The sequence below is a fragment of the Oncorhynchus mykiss genome, chromosome 18 (genome assembly GCF_013265735.2).
Source record: "Oncorhynchus mykiss isolate Arlee chromosome 18, USDA_OmykA_1.1, whole genome shotgun sequence".
NCBI lineage: Eukaryota > Metazoa > Chordata > Actinopteri > Salmoniformes > Salmonidae > Oncorhynchus > Oncorhynchus mykiss.
This window is the reverse complement of record NC_048582.1, coordinates 25,377,649-25,395,379: the sequence shown is the minus strand read 5'-3', so window position 1 is coordinate 25,395,379 and position 17,731 is coordinate 25,377,649. Positions and strand designations below refer to the sequence as shown.

The following is a 17,731-nucleotide window of genomic DNA, read 5'->3' as shown; positions in this document are numbered from 1 at the left end:
ATGCTCTACTAACAAAAAAGCTGTTAGAATTGTAAGTATATGCATGTCCCTTAAGGTCCTTGTGTAATTGTAATGTGATATTGTACCCCCTAGCTCGATTGTCTATTGTTTGTCATCTATGTATGCTTATGTTCCCTCATGTGCTTTATGTATTGATTTGTTGTTAATAAAAAAAATACAAAAAAAAGAAACAATATTGAAGTGGTCAAAAACAGAAAAAGACGGAAATAGTCACGTCACTTTCCCGGCGTGTCACACGAGGCAGGTCTGAGTTCAAAGGTGGAACGCAGTTGCGCTCTCGCGAGCTTCGTTCTCTGTTTTCACAACATAACACATTTTTAGATTTTACTAGACGTTTTTCGAAAATATCCAAGCGCTGCATAGAATGCTGGCTACAGGAGCAGTAAGTACACGAAATCGTTGCTAGCGTTAGCTAGCTAGGTTAACAATAGTTAGTAGCTTTTGTTTTTGCTAGCACAAGGCCAATCCCTGGCCTGTATTTGGCCAGCAGTACAGTTGCTAGCTAACTGTAATGCTGAACTTGTTACAGAGCTGTTTTGAACCCCTCATGTGGCAAATTGTTTGGATAATATTCACATTTAAATGAGCCAGCTACTAGCTTAGGTAGCTAACTACTATTTGTGGGAAAGTTACCGTATCCACGAAAGGAACGTTAATTTACATATTGTTGTTGACCGTTAGCTACCGTTTCGGTAGCCAGCTAGCACTAGCTACCTAGCTAACTCATTCATTCATTAAGGTGGCAAGAAACACGTTGTTAACCCTTTTGTAAACGGAATAATTCCAACACAATGTCAGTTTAGCTCACGGTGTCCACCTCTCCTGTAAAACAGGCTGTAACCACGGCTCTGGCCCAAGTGGATAGGGAAAAGATATACCAGTGGATCAACGAGCTGTCCAGCCCAGAGACCCGCGAGAATGCCCTGCTTGAGCTCAGTAAAAAACGGGAGTCCGTGCCAGATTTGGCTCCAATGCTATGGCACTCCTGTGGAACTATAGCTGCTCTCCTGCAGGTAAGATTGTGGATATCACTCACTGGCTAGTCTCTAACTGGATGTAGTATGGTTTTCCTCTCTGTGAGTGTGGCTCTAAACTTAACGATGACCCTCTTCTTATTCTTTCACAAATAGGAAATTGTCAACATCTACCCCTCAATAAACCCCCCAACCCTCACCGCTCACCAGTCCAACAGAGTATGCAACGCATTAGCACTTCTGCAGTGTGTAGCCTCTCATCCAGAGACAAGGTGGGTCACTTGATTTTCTATCATCATGATTGAATTTTGCAGTGAAATTAACAAAAACAGTCTGTTTTCTTCTATATGATGCGAAATGTCTAACTTATTTACTGTTGTCTTTCACAGATCGGCATTTCTGGCAGCACACATTCCTCTATTCCTGTACCCCTTCTTACACACTGTCAGCAAAACACGACCATTTGAGTACCTCCGACTCACCAGCCTAGGAGTCATCGGTAAATATCCTTTATATCATTTTTGTGGTTCTATTGCTATGAGGCCTTCTCTGTATTTTCTTCTCTCTCTCTCACTCTCTGATGTTGTCATTGCCTAAGTAATGAAATGATCCAATTACTTTGACTATACAGTATGTGTCATGTATGTTTCTCTATAACTTGTTCCTGTTTGATTTGGCAGGTGCCTTGGTCAAAACAGATGAGCAGGAAGTGATCAACTTCCTGTTGACAACAGAAATCATTCCCCTGTGCCTTCGCATAATGGAGTCTGGCAGTGAGCTTTCCAAAACGGTACATATATCTCGCTCTCTGCATCTCGCTCTCTGCATCTCGCTCTCTGCATCTCGCTCTCTGCATCTCTCTCTCGCTCTCTGTACCGCTCTCTCTCTAAAGATACATGTATTTCAACCCTCATTTTTTGTTCCACAGGTAGCAACTTTTATACTACAGAAAATACTCCTTGATGACACAGGGCTGGCATACATTTGCCAAACGTATGAACGCTTCTCCCATGTGGCCATGATACTTGTAAGTACAAGGTTAACCAATATTCAAAATATTATACTTTTCTAGACATTGGTTGCCCCCTAAATTGTTTTTTATACAACTGTCTTTTTCAGGGCAAAATGGTTCTTCAGCTCTCCAAAGAGCCCTCTGCTCGTCTTTTGAAACATGTTGTCCGCTGTTACCTACGCCTGTCAGACAACTCCAGGTATTGAAATCAACTCTTCGACCCGCTGTTGCTTATCTCATTTAGTCTGTGTTCAATCCTTCAGTGTTTTGAAGCAATTTTTCAGGAATTACTAAACAAAAACATATTGGGGAAGTGATGTTGGGAACTCTGAAAACAGTGGATGTGGTCATGGTCTTATCTTGATAGATAATTGATTCTGCTGAAAGTGGCTTACTCACTATCATAACTAACATGACTTTGTTTTTCTCACCTCTGCCCCCACACCAGAGCCCGAGAGGCCCTCCGTCAGTGTCTACCAGACCAGCTTAAAGACACCACGTTTGCCCAAGTCCTGAAGGACGATACCACCACCAAACGCTGGTTGGCACAGCTGGTGAAGAACCTACAGGAAGGCCAAGTCACAGACCCCAGAGGCATCCCTTTGCCCACACAGTAGCTCCCCTTACCTTTTCAGCAGCCTTGCACAATATGGTAACTTTCCCATAATTCCCACGTTTACCTAGATTTTCCTGGGAATTTTCCAAATTAGATTTATTTAAAACCTGGGAATTTTGCCAAAGTTACTGGAATTTTGCAACCCTACGTACCATGCAGCTGCACTGAGTGACACCCACCAGCAAGGACCCAGCTTCCAGAAACAGGAAAAAGCCACCAGTTTGAATGACGAACGGACTCATAAAGTGGCACTTATTTTGTGAAGAAAGACTGTATTGAATGGAAGCTCTATACTCAGCCGTTTTCTTACAGTATCTTTCATTCAGATCAAACTGCCTGCCCGATCTCCAGAAGTGTATGAATGCGTTTTCACTTGGTCTCAAACTATTAGTTATATATATTTTTTTCTCAAGGACATTTGGAGTCTTCACTTCACTAAGTGTTCTGAAATTGAAGTAGACGGCACAATAAAATGTTACACCTTGACATAGTGATATGTGGCATACTTTCTCTTGTGTAATAATTAATTGTAATAACATATTACAAAGTAACTGCTTTCTAGTTACATGGATGTGTTATTGATATACACATCTCAAATAGGCTAGTGTATGGAAATGAACTGAAATCAAGCTGCTTCTGTATTGTGTAAATTAGAGGTTCCAAGTAAACGTGTTGGTGTGCTTCAGTGTTGACAGATTAAGGGACCCCCCCCCCCCCCATTTGAGCCTTGGCCCTGTCTATCTATGTGAAACCTGAGCTGCTGCAGTGCATTATTGATGCTCTGGATCCTGAGTGGAGACTCGGTCAGAAAGATAAGTTCATGTTCTCAGTGCTCAACTGTAGAGGTAACTCCGGCCTCAACACAACCTTGTTCACTGTCAGTGGCAAAGCATGTGAACTTGGGGTGGAAGGTAGCCTCGTGGTTAGAGCGTTGGGCCAGTAACCAAAAGGTTGCTGGATCGAGTCCCCGAGCTGACATGGTAGAAATCTGTCGTTCTGCCCCTGAACAGTTCCCGGTAGGTCGTCATTGTAAATAAGAATTTGTTCTTAACTGACTTGCCTAGTTAAATAAAGTTTAAAAAAAACATTGAGTAATGTGTCTTTGTTCTTTAAAATCTCCTCTGACACACGTTTGGTTTATGCATTGTTCTAAAAACACTGACCTGATGTATGAGCATCTTTGAGGATGTACTTGGCCCCTCTGTTGTAGGCTTGAAGCTTCTTCGTGTGGGTTCACTTGGGCTCATTGCAGCAGGTTTAATTGTCTTTGTCTTGAACAAATCTCAAATCATTTCAAAGCGTTAACATGGTTAAGTTCTGTTTTAAAAGTCCTTAAACAGTGTGTATAAAAAATAAGCACAATGATGTGTGGTATACTGTAATGTTGGTAACATGGGGTTAGTCATTTATGGAAAAGTATGACCCCAGTTGTTCAGTTTGGGGCACCTACATAAACTTTCACCTCATTTATGAATGAATAGTGCCTTTTTTAATTTATCAAAAGAAGACCTGAAATGTGTACCTGAAGCTTAAAGTAATAACATCTTGGCTGTTGGCTCAGGTACTTGATCTTTGTACATCTCATTACATTTCAAACTGACTGGCCATTTAAAACTAAAGAGGACCCTTTGAATGGAGAAAAAAAAAAGAAAAAAGATGAGGTTGGATGAATGGCGGGAGGGAGGGATAGAGGGTGTGTCAGAGTTGACTCAGTAAGGATCAGCTATCCCTGCCTGCCTCTCTCTCAGCGCTCTACAGCGGCATGCAGAGTCAGAGCTGACCCAGACAGACAGGGCCAGCTCCCCTCCCTGTCTGAAGCTCCAGAACCACAACAGGCACAACACCCACCTGGACCCAGCTGAGATGCCCCTCCATCGGGTGAGTCAGTAGCTATCCTTGCTCTACCTGCTGTCCCTTCATTTTATGTCTGTAAATACATTCATTCCTCCACGTTTGCTAGCCTACTTACTGTTGTATGTACTTGACTGTAATATAAGCCTCAATTTGTAACATTTAAATGTGTTGCGGAGTTCTTGGTGAGGATGAATTCAATTATTTGTGATAAATGGTTTTGTTTTAGTTTTTCTGAACCCAGTGAAATTGTGTGGTCAGACGGTTTGACAGAGAGATTTAGAAGACGAAGAAGAAATGGAATCAGTGGAGAGGATAGTTTGGACTACAAAATTTATGTGTGTGTGTGTGTATACTGTACATTGAATTTGAAAAATGTCATCTAATTTCAACCAGCTTTGTAAACATAGAAATTAGGCTAAAACTTAAACTGAAATACACTGACTTAACCTGACTAACAGGTTGTTACATCAATCACATTTCATAATCATCAGAAGTATGTATATGTTGAAATTGGGTTGAAAATTCCACATAGAAACGCAAAAAAATATTTTGGATTGTATATTCAATTGGGTGATTGAAATTCTGTTGAATTTTAGATTTGATTAGTCATATTTTATTTCACCTTGTTTCAATGTTGTAGTAAAATGGAATGTTTGAAGAAACGTCATTGTTTCAACCTAAATGAAGAGGCATATTGAAATAACATGTGAAGACGAAGTCCAACGATTTCTGCCTGAACTGGGCCTCCTACTGGTATGTGAGGGGTAATGCAAAAGTCCACCATCCAGATGACCTACCTCTATGTACCCTGTTTAGCTTTGGAAACAGGCTGTGTTCGTTTTAGCTGAGCTTTCATCTCAACAGATTTTGACATTGATCAACTTTCATACTCATTTGTGTTGACTACCTAAATAACGTTAAATAGTTTTTAAAGTAACTCCTCTAACTTTTCTAACACGAGCTGTATGTGAAAGTCAATTCGGAGTGAGGCTGAGTTTATGTAGGCAACATTGACACCTGATTCGCCCAACAAAGGACACTGGCTGCATTTACACAGGCAGACCAATTCTGATATTTTATTCTCACTAATTGGTCTTTTTTCCAATTAGATTAGCTCTGAAAAGAGCTGATGTGATTGGTAAAAATACCAGTTAGTGGAAACAATATCAGAATTGGGTTGCCTGTGTAAATGCAGCCCATAATTTCAACATGTAGCTAGGTATACTATCATTCATCAACGGTTGATTGGATCTTTGGAAGTAGTTACCATTAGCCCTATAAATAGGATGCCAAATTCATTATATTGATAATTCACTTTTACCTTTGGATATTGTCTTTTATATGAAGGATGGTTGATGGATTTCTAATTGAATCTACACATTATTAATATGTTGGATTAATGTCGCCATCTCAACCAAACATCTAAGTTGAAGAGTAGGACCAAATCAAACTTGATGTGAAGTTCATTTAAAGTTTGATTTGATGTAGTGCTATTCTTCAACTTAGATTTTTGGTTGAGATGGAGATGTGGATCCAACATATCAATTGCGTTCACAATTCAATATCCAATTTCTCTACAAATGAATGACTGAGATGTTAGGGCTAGGGTTATGTAGGTAGTCTACGCAAACGAGTATGGAAGCTGATCAGTGTCAATCTGCGTTGACATAATAGCTCAACTGAAACGAACACTACTTGTTTCCTAAGCTAAGTACAGCCCATAAACACAGCAAAAAAAGAAACGTCCTCTCACTGTCAACTGCGTTTATTTTCAGCAAACTTAACATGCTTAAATATTAGTATGAACATAGCAAGATTCAACAACTGAGACATAAACTTAACAAGATCCACAGACATGTGACTAACAGAAACGGAATTATGTGGCCCTGAACAAAGGGGGGCTCAAAATCAAAAGTAACAGTCAGGTGTGGCCACCAGTTGCATTAAGTACTGCAGTGCATCTCCTCCTCATGGACTGCACCAGATTTGCCCGATTTTGCTGTGAGATGTTACCCCACTCTTCCACCAAGGCACCTGCAAGTTCCCGGACATTTCTGGGGGGAATGGCCCTAGCCCTCACCCTCCGATCCAACAGGACCCAGACGTGCTCAATGGGATTGAGATCCAAGCTCTTCGCTGGCCATGGCAGAACACTGACATTCCCGTCTTGCAGGAAATCACGCACAGAACGAGCAGTCTGGCTGGTGGCATTGTCATGCTGGAGGGTCATGTTAGGATGAGCCTGCAGGAAGGGTACCACATGAGGGAGGAGGATGTCTTCCCTTTAACGCACAGCGTTGAGATTGCCTGCAATGACAACAAGCTGAGTCCAATGATGCTGTGTCACACCGCCCCAGACCATGACGGACCCTCCACCTCCAAATCGATCCCGCTCCAGAGTACAGGCCTCGGTGTATCGCTCATTCTTTGACGATAAACGCGAATCCGACCATCACCCCTGGTGAGACAAAACTGCGACTTGTCAGAGAAGAGCACTTTTTGCCTGTCCTGTCTGGTCCAGCAACGGTGGGTTTGTGCCTATAGGCGACATTGTTGCCGGTGAGGTCTGGTGAGGACCTGCCTTACAACAGGCCTACAAGTCCTCAGTCCAGCCTCTCTCAGCCTATTGCGGACAGTCTGAGCACTGATGGAGGGATTGTGCGTTCCTGTGGTAACTCGGGCAGTTGTTGTTGCCACCCTTTACCTGTCCCGCAGGTGTGATGTTTGGATGTACTGATCCTGTGCAGGTGTTGTTTCACGTGGTCTGCCACTGCGAGGACGATCAGCTGTCTCCCTGTAGCGCTGTCTTAGGCGTCTCACAATACGGACATTTCAATTTATTGCCCTGGCCACATCTGCAGTCCTCATGCCTCCTTGTAGCATCCTAAGGCACGTTCATGCAGATGAGCAGAGACCCTGGGCATCTTTCTTTTTGTGTTTTTCAGGGTCAGTAGAAAGGCCTCTTTAGTATCCTATGTTTTCATAACTGTGACCTTAATTGCCTACCATCTGTAAGCTGTTAGTGTCTTAACGCCCGTCCAACAGTTGCATGTTCGTTAATTGTATATGGTTCATTGAACAAGCATGGGAAACAGTGGGAAACTTACAAACTTACAATGAAGATCTGTGAAGTTATTTGGATTTTTACGAATTATCTTTGAAAGACAGGGTCCTGAAAAAGGGATATTTCTTTTTTTGCTGAGTTTATATGTAGCCATCTGGATTGTTGACTTGTTCTCACTGGAGTGTGTTTCTCCCTCATATACCAGTAGGAGTCACTGTTTAGGAAGGAATCGTTGGACTGTGCCTTCACATTTTATTTCGACATACCTCGTCATTTAGGTTGATGGCATGATGCTGAAAAGATTGAGGTTGATTCAAAAATAAAATTTTACTATCAACATTGAAACAAGGTCAAGTAAAATACCGTCTATCAAATATGAAATTCAACGTAATTTCAACCACCCCAATATATATTGAATGAAAATGATTTTGTAATGTTTCTACGTTTTCCACGTTGATTCCACATCACAATATGTTGACAAATGACATTCCAACAACGTTGATTGAACCAGTGTATGCCCGGTGGGCCGTGTGTATGAATCTCTGGGTCTGTGTGAGACTGAGATGGATGTCCCGTTCACTTAGACTGATCCCAGATCTGTACGAGTTGACAAGACGGCACAAACAGATCTGGGACCAGGCTACTGTTGACTGATATTGAGCGGTTGCCATAATGTATGTCAGGACAGGACAGTAATCTGGGCCTTGACTCCTACTCGACTTCAGCCCCTGACTCCTACTTTCCCTAATGTGTCTGATCAGGTATCCAGGGCGATGACAACCTCCAGTCCATGATCGTTGGCACGGTGATGAGGAAGATTAAGTCTCGCACCTGGAAGAAGCAGCGCTACTTCAAGCTGCAGGAGGACTGCATACCCATCTGGTACAAGTCCAAGAAGGCCGGGAACACCCACTCCACATGTGAGTAGTGACATTTACAGTACATGCTTAGACCATGTTTAGACAACGTTTAGACAACATCACCTATTGACAGACACACATTTTCTTACATTTGATACATATTATATCATTGTCCACATCAAGATTATGTTCGGCAGCAGGCTATATACTGACTGTACAAGACATTAGGAACACCTTCCTTATGTTGAGTTGCACCCCCTTTTGCCCTCAGAACAGCCTCAATTCGTCGGAGCATGGACTCTAGAAGGCGTCAAAATCGTTCCACAGTGATGCTGCACTATGTTGACTCCAGTGCTTCCCACAGTTGTGTCACGTTGGCTGGATGTCCTTTGGTTCGTGGACCATTCTAGATACACACTGGAAGCTGTTGAGTGTGAAAAACCCAGCAATGTTGCAATTCTTGACACACTCAAACCAGTTCATTCACCCTCTGAATGGCACACACACAATCCATGTCTCAATTGTCTCAAGGCTTAAAAATCCTTCTTTAACCTGTCTCGACCCTTCATCTCTACTGATTGAAGTGGATTTAACAAGTGATACCTGGTCAGTGACACCTGGATTCACCTGGTCAGTCTATGTCATGGAAAAAGCATGTGTTCCTAATGTTTTGTACACTGCTTTGAGTAATTTTGTCGTTGCAGTGCTCTAGTTTTATCATCACTGAAGTGAGTGATAATATTGGGCTATAGGGTTCACCGTGTACCTAAAGACTTGACTTATTCCCTTTAGCCTAAAGAGATACCTAAGTAGATAGTATTCCGCTTCTCTTCTCCCTTTCAACAGTCTCTGTGAGTGACGTGGAGACGGTGCGTGAGGGCCACCAGTCAGAGGTTCTGCTAAGCATCGCAGAGGAGTTTCCCTCTGGCCGCTGCTTCACCCTGGTGTTCCGTGGTTGCCATGGCAACCTGGACCTGGTGGCAGGCTCAGCGGATGAGGCCCAGTCCTGGATCAAAGGCATGAGGAAGCTGATCGAGAACATGGGCGAGAGTGAGAAGCTTGACCAGTATCCTTTCTGACAAGCTAAATCAATCAATCAAATGTATTTACAAAGCCCTGATGAATTTGTTCTGTTCCACAAGATGCTGACGTTCTCAGGGTGTTCCAGGACTACTCTGGCGACTTACAGAAGCTGTCTCTGCGGGACCTGGAGGAGTTCCTGAGAGATGAACAACTGGAGGAGGTGGACGGGGTTCAGCAGCTGGCCATGGAGCTCATCGAGCGCTACGAACCCTCCGACACAGGTAGTACTGACCTCTGACCCTGGCATGATTTGTGGCTATAGCTGAACAATCACACCCTACGAATTATCAGGTCAATAACCATATCATCAGGTCAACATCATGGTCAAGCAGTTCTTGTTATTTCAACCAAGAACAAATATATTTTAATGAATATCATGATGGATGTAATGAAAAATAAAAATATATGGTTTGAACTGATTGCAATTTTTGTTTTTTTATTTTTGTGTTCCATAGCCAAGATGCTGAAGGCTACAGTATGTCTATCGACAGTTTCCTGATGTACCTGGCATCGGCTGAGGGCTCCATCTTCCACCCCAGACAACAGAGCTTGTGCCAGGACATGATCCAGCCCCTCATCCACTACTTCATCTCCTCTTCACACAACACATACCTGATGGAGGACCAGCTTCGAGGACACAGCAGTGTCGAGGGATACATACGGTATGTACTCTACACCAGTGGTGGCTGATGGGAAGGCTTAGTAGGCCGTTCTTGAGAGACGATCTTGATCTCTGTCTTGAGGTGAATTACGGCACAACTTTTGGAAGACAGAATCTGAGGGATTGATCGTTGTCCATTCAAATGAATATACTCTAGGACAAAGTCCAAAAATGCTAACTTGTTTCTTCCTCGTTAGGGCTTTGAAGCGAGGCTGTCGGTGTGTAGAAGTAGACTGTTGGGATGGTCCCAATGGAGAGCCTATTGTCTACCACGGACACACTTTCACCTCCAAGATCCTCTTCAAAGATGTTGTGAACGCACTGAGAAACTATGCCTTCAAGGTATTTATTTAAACCGAAGAAATTGTAATGACAAGATTAAACCTCTTTGCATGGTATGCCTCACAGGTATTCTCTGCACTATCATGACATAATGTTTACATATCAGTACAGAATACAGGGGTGTTTTTTTTTTTTTTAGCATTTTCATGGTGCATTTACCAGTGCAGTACTTTACACACAGGAATCCAAGAACTTGCAGTATCAATACACTCCTCACTCAACACCTCATTATATGTGTATGAGTCAGGAGGGGGATCATTCCGTCATGATATCCCAAAGCCACGGCCCTTTCAGAAAGCAGAGCTCTCACACAGTAAACCAGCACATGACCGGCCTGTCAAAGACTTATCCTGTTCTGTGCCAAAACGGTCCTCCGTGCCGCCTGGTTCATGTTGTGGGTCAGGGTTTCAGGGCCCTGGTCAAATGTAGTGCACTGCTGTACTGCAGCGCCAGCTGTGCCATCAGAGTCCCTGGGTTCGCGCCCAGGCTCTGTCGTAACCGGCCGCGACCGGGAGGTCCGTGGGGCGACGCACAATTGGCCTAGCGTCGTCCGGGTTAGGGAGGGATTGGTCGGTAGGGATCTCCTTGTCTCATCGCGCACCAGCGACTCCTGTGGCGGGCCGGGCGCAGTGCGCGCTAGCCAAGGTTGCCAGGTGCACGGTGTAGCCTCCGACACATTGGTGCGGCTGCCTTCCGGGTTGGGGTTGGATGCGCGCTGTGTTAAGAAGCAGTACGGCTGGTTGGGTTGTGTATCGGAGGACGCATGACATTCAGCCTTCGTCTCTCCCGAGCCCGTATGGGAGTTGTAGCAATGAGACAAGATAGTAGCTACTACAACAATTGGATACCACGAAATTGGGGAGAAAAAGGGGTAAAATACATTAAAAAAAATTTAAAAAGTAGTGCACTGCATAGGGAATAAGGTGCCATTTGGGATGCACTACTCATACAGGACAGCCCAGAATGTAGTGGATGGACTACATAGAGGGTGCCGTTTGGGACACACTCTCTGTCTGTCTGCAACTGGATGGTGGTCTGGGCTGCTCCATGCGACCCCTGTCCTGTCTGCCTGAGTGGAGAAGCTGCTGGTAGCAGGTACAGCCTTTCTCCTCACACTGAGAATGCTGCAGTCCAGTGTTGAATTATTCACTCCCCCCTTCCTCCCAGGTATCAGAATACCCGGTCATCCTGTCCACCGAGAACCACTGCGGTGTTGTACAGCAGTGAGTCAGGACCGAGTTTGGGAACCCTGCTGTAGAGTGAGTAGAGACTGTCTTGCTATCTACCTTTCTGTCAGTACTGCCCGGGCCATATGATCTGTGCTGTAAGGTGCAACACTGGCACCGTGAACTATTAAAAAGCCACAGTGTTGTTCCCTCAGCACCGAATAGAATACGATTGATTGTTCTCTCAGCCTGGTCTTTCGACATTGTATTGGGCGTGACCTGCAGGTCCATGTAGGACAATGAATGCAAAGACATTATATGCCCTGTATCTCAATGTAAAGACTATGATCTGTCTGTGCATGATGTATATTTGTTCTGCCTCAGTGATTGTAGAATACTGTGCCCACAATCACTAAGTGTGCAGGTGACTCTAAATATCTATTATGTTCCATTATCAATAAGCAATAGAGAGATGGGTTGAGAGAGAGGTGCAGTCGAGAGGCTTTCTGAAGCATGCCCTGGTACAGAAGCATGATATCTATTCCCTGGTGATGAAAATATCCATTGTTCTGACTAACAGGAGCTGAAGGGGAAGATTCTTCTCAAGGGGAAGCGACGAGGACGACGCGGCTGACATCGATGAGGACAGCCTCCATAGCAACAGCCTCCGACGCATGGCCAAAGTAGGCTACTGGTGTGTCTGTGTGGGTGTGTGTGTGTGTGTGGGGGGGGAGAGAACCTCCGCAGTGGCAGCCAAGGTGGGCTTTTTTTCATTAATTAGTCTATTTTCTCTTGAACCATGTGGTCTATCTACTAGAAACTCAAGGACAATATGGACACAGGCAAAACAAAAAACAATTTATACTATATATGAATATATATACTTTTAAGTTATTCAAGTATAAATTACCAAAGTTACGATAGATTGGCATAGATGTTCTGTTAATTACCAAAATTACTGAGGATTCCGGTAACTTTGGTAAACTACCGGTAGCTTTGCAATCCTAGTCCTGTCACTAAACTCTGGGCCTGCCATGATGTAGTTGTATATATTTCAGTCACTCCTTCTCAACTCCATCTCCCGCTCTCATATCCACTTAGCAGAAGACGTCAGTCACTCACTTCTCCATTGTCCCTCAATTCCATCAGGGCAAAAGTGTATCATCTTAGTCCGAATCTGCTGATGTGTTGACTTAACCAAGTTATAACACTGTTATAGGACTGATATTGTCCAAGAGTTGCATTCAACTCTGACATCGCTCATGAAAGATATAGGGCTAAAGCCAGCGACTAGACCAAGTGAGCCTCCTAATGGTGCCATGCGAACACCAGAGATAGCCATAGACAGAGAGAGGACGAAGGAGCCGACGGCACCAACACTCTTTCAAGACTGTACTACTGTCTTGAGAGAGAAGACTGACTGACTGACTGACTTACTGACTGACTGACTGACTGGCTGACTGGCTGACTGACTGACTGACTGACTGGCTGACTGACTGTTTGTTTGTTTGTTTGTTTGTTTGTTTGTTGGGTGGAAGGTTGCGGGTAGAGGTAGAGAGCCCTCTAAAATGAGACACTTAAATTGAAGTCAGGGATCACCTATGTAGCTAAACACTGAAGCACCTCTGACTTTATTCTTGGTTCTTTCACGATATCGGTCAATAACAAGTAGTGGCCATTAACAGATTAGATGGGTGTCCATGGGTCTAAGACATCATTTAACATTGGCAACCTCTATGTTTAATGAACGGCATAAATTAGAATGCCATACTAGGGATGACATGGTTTGATCAATATGGCAATCAGGGGTAAAGCCAGTAGTTTACAGGAGCAGTGAGCTCTGGGAGGACCTTGACTCTGATGATGGCTGTCCTGTCCTAAACACAGACTGTAGCTCAGAGTCTCTGTTTGTGTTCGGCCCCGGATCTGCTTTCATACAGAGGCAGCCCAGGTGTGCACTAGGACTGGGACGCCTGGTTGCATTGCTAATTAGTCTGGCCGTGTGCCCGCCTGCATACCTCAACCTTACGGTCATCGAAGCCTGATTGGCACTGGCAGACCTACTGTGGTTGGCTTCATAGTGAAGTATCACTTACTCCATATTGGGGTTGCCTTGGTCCACTTGCAGCTTTCACCCATGGCTAGCTACACTCCACTCCTTCTCTCGAACTTTACGAGTGCCACGTTGCTCTTATCGCACAGCCTTGTCTATTGTCAAAACTAGGGTTTTACTGTATATATCCAATCCTCCTAGTGCAGCTGCCCCAAGCCATTGCTCAATTTATATGTAGTTGAATTGAAGGTAGCTTAGTAAGGTCAACACTCCAATTTCCCCGCTGTGGATCAAACAAGCTTATTCAATTCAACTCTCCTTCTTTTCTTCAGAAAAATGAAGCAGCGTCTGTCAAGGGAGCTGTCGGACTGCGTGGTTTACTGCAAGAGTGTCCACTTCAGCAGCTTCAAGCACTCCCGCATTCACTCCAAGTTCTACGAGATATACTCCTTCACAGAGTCCAAAGCCCGCAAACACTTGAGAGAGGCAAGTGGGGCTTGAATCCCTACAGTAACTCATGACATCATCAGTCAGGGTCAACCAGTCACTAACTCACTCAGGACAGTTTGTGTCGTTCTGTTTGGACCTCAAAACAGAAGCCAAAAGTCGTTGATTTACTAAAAGGAAATGTTGTCTAATTTGTGGGATTTAGTCAGTTATTCATTCAGTGGCAAGGACCGAAACAGAGGCAGAACGACTAGAAGACACAGTGCTTTGTCTGTGTACTGTTCAATTGCATGGTTCCTCAAGCTCATCTCATGTATGATTAACTGCCTGTTTCTCCCAGGGGAAGAGTTTGTGCATCACAATGCCAGGCAGCTGACCAGGGTTTATCCCAGTGGCCTCAGAACAGACTCCTCCAACTTCAACCCACAGGTGATGTGGAACACAGGGACTCAAATAGGTAGGTGAGGGCCATTTTAGATTGTTCTAAGGCACGACACAATGATTAAACAAAATATAAATGTCCAATTTCCCAACATGACTTTTTGAAGCTAGTTAAGTTAAGCTCATATTTCTGTTCATTTGGATCAGTTGGTTAATGTCTCTGTTTTCCTTGCTACCTCAGTTGCGTTGAATTTCCAGACGGCAGGGGTTGAGATGGACCTCAACGATGGACTGTTCAGTCAAAATGGCCGCTGTGGCTATGTCCTCAAACCTGACGTCATGAGGATGTCAGAGAGGAGGTTCGATCCTGAGGTTCCACAGAATCGGGAAGGCTACCAACCCCGCAGTCTCTGCTTTCAGGTACAAATAACAAACTGAGACCTACCTAAGACACAACCTGAGCTACAACAGAAAAATGACAGCAACCAAGTGGAATGCTAACCTACCCATCTGACCTCAAGCTCTCTCATTGTGTGTGTGTGTATATATTTGTGTGTGTTTTCAAGGTGATCAGTGCACAGCAGCTTCCCAAAGTGAATATCAAGGAGAGCTCCGTTGTGGACCCGTTTGTGAGAGTGGAGATCCATGGACTTCCTCTAGACCAGGCCAAGCAGGAGACCAGATACATAGACAACAATGGTAATATATAGACCCATTAAATCCCAACCACATAAATGGTTATAATGTAACTTTTCACAGAAATGCTGATACAAAAAGCAGTATATTACAGTATTATATTCTATTATTTTATATATTAATGAATTGTGTTTGCTCAGGGTTCAATCCAGTGTGGTATGACACTTTGCGGTTCACCATCCATGTGCCTGAACTGGCCCTGGCACGCTTTGTGGTGGAGGACTACGACAAGGCGTCAAGGAATGATTTTATCAGACAGTATACCTTGCCTTTCTCATGTATTCAGCAAGGTAAGACTCATCCATGTATTTAAGCATTTTGTACAAACTCAATATATAACCTCCTAATATGACAGTCACACACTACCGTTCAAAAGTTTGGGGTCACTGAGAAATGTCCTTGTTTTTGAAAGAAAAATATAATTTTTTCTGTCCATTAAAATATAATCAAATTAATCAGAAATACAGTGTAGACATTGTTAATGTTGTAAATGACTATTGTAGCTGGAAATTGCAGATTTTTTAATGGAATATCTACATAGGGTTACAGAGGCCCATTATCAGCAACCAACACTACTGTGTTCCAATGGCACGGTGTGTTAGTTAATCCAAGTTTATCATTTTAAAAGGCTAATTGATCATTCGAAAACCCTTTTGCAATCATGTTAGCACAGGTGAAAACAGTTGTCCTGATTAAAGAAGCAATAAAACTGGCGTTTTGCGGGTACTATTTAGAAGGCCAGCATCTCGGAGTCGCCTCTTCACTGTTGACGTTGAGACTGGCGTTTTGCGGGTACTATTTAATGAAGCTGTCAGTTGAGGACATATGAGGCGTCTGTTTCTCAAACTAGACACTCTAATGTACTTGTTCTCTTGCTCAGTTGTGCACCGGGGCCTCCCACTCCTATTTCTATTCTGTTTTTTTGTTGCTTTTCTTTCAAAAACAAGGCCATTTCTTAGTGACCCCAAACTTTTGAACGGTAGTGTACATAATAGCATGTAATACAATGGGATCAATTACCTACTACAGCTGTTTTACTCCCTTTTCCAGGATACCGTCACATCCACCTCCTGTCTAAGGACGGAACCAGTATTCCCCCCGCCTCCTTATTTGTACATGTTAGAATCACTAACCTTGTATGAGCTGAATGTTAGAGATTCCAGTCGCTGCTTACCTTTCTGGCATTTACAAAACTTGTAGATAGAAAACACTGAAGGTGAAAGACGCTGAAGGCGAAAGACGTGACTAAAAGAGAACAAGCCATCGTTCCGAGTTTTACCAGAAAGTTTTGACAGTCAAGAGCTAGTTTCACAAACTATGTAATGAATACTTCCTGTAGCTACTTCCTAGAAAGTATGTAATGTTGTGCATATACTAAGCCAAATGTTTTTTGTAGGTATTAATGTACTTTTAGAAAGTATGATTGGTGTGGTTTTCACTTGTGATCTACAATTCTATATTTATAGTGTCTATTCCCAATCAGATGTATTACTGAAGAACTGGCTCTGGGATGATTCTGTTTTTCCAACTCTATGTCATCAAATGCTAGTCAACTGTATTTGAGATCATTTTTTGTTTTTCTGCAATGATATGTAGCGAAGAAGTGTGCCTCCACTTGTCAAGAGTGATGACACATTTCAACATAATTTCAGTCAATCTTCTTATCCACACCACATTATTTTCTATGAACCAAGCTCCTCAAGAATGTAACATTGATGAGGCTGTTTGGTTAGTTGCCTAGGCTTACTGCAGGACACATTTCCTCCCTCTTTTTCCCATTGGCAAGTTTTGGTTTAAAATGGGTTATGATGCCAATTAAAACAAATATACTCCATTCATCATCTCTCTCGCTCTCTCTCTCTAATGCATATTATCATTTCCATGAACAATATTTGGAACAACCCGTTTAGTATAAATAGCAATTATAGCGAAACTCAAAAATGCCTCAACTCGTATCATCTGTTTTGGATAATTTTATAGATTTAAATATTTGCTGCTGGGTTAACAGTTGTATATTTTTGTACACACACTGTGTGTGTTTGTGATTTATAGCAGGGGTCTCCAACCCTGTTCCTGGAGAGCTACCATACTGTAGATTTTCTCTCCATTCCCAGTTGTAACTAACAACCAGCTTTATCAATCAGCTAATTATTAGAATCGGGTGTGCTAGATTAGGGTTGGAGTGAAAACCTACAGGACAGTAGCTCTCCAGGAAAAGGGTTGGAGAGCCTTGATATATAGCCAATTGTATTGTGTTATAGCATATCTATTAAATATTTTTTTGTACTATTGTCCAGTTCAGACTTCATAGACCTGTATTATGTGTATATGTATTTAGCTATGTATGCATGTTAGTTATTTGCCATGTTATTTGCCATATCCATTTGCAAATAAATATGATTTTCATTTATCTAAGGAGTTCAGAGGCTGGTGAGATTAGATCATGGATCTATATACAAAGATAAAGTACATATGACATTTTATCTTAATAATTTAGATAT

General features: G+C 43.0%; 1 protein-coding gene and 1 pseudogene across 2 annotated transcripts; both read left to right on the top strand.

Annotated features, from left to right (window-relative positions):
* The first annotated feature begins 234 nt into the window (after nt 1–234).
* LOC110495907 (CCR4-NOT transcription complex subunit 9) lies at nt 235–3,113 on the top strand. 2 transcript variants are annotated; one of them, XM_021571427.2, is made up of 8 exons: nt 235–403; nt 855–1,034; nt 1,152–1,267; nt 1,385–1,494; nt 1,676–1,785; nt 1,924–2,022; nt 2,115–2,206; nt 2,456–3,113. In XM_021571427.2, exons 1-8 carry the CDS (start codon nt 386–388, stop codon nt 2,622–2,624), a joined length of 894 nt encoding a protein of 297 aa, XP_021427102.1. In that variant the 5' UTR covers nt 235–385; the 3' UTR covers nt 2,625–3,113. The 2 variants fall into 2 exon arrangements, with proteins under 2 accessions (XP_021427102.1, XP_021427101.1); XM_021571426.2 differs by having other exon boundaries at nt 2,444–3,113.
* Nucleotides 3,114–4,015: 902 nt separating this feature from the next.
* On the top strand, nt 4,016–17,645 carry LOC110497105 (annotated as a pseudogene).
* Nucleotides 17,646–17,731: the final 86 nt, after the last annotated feature.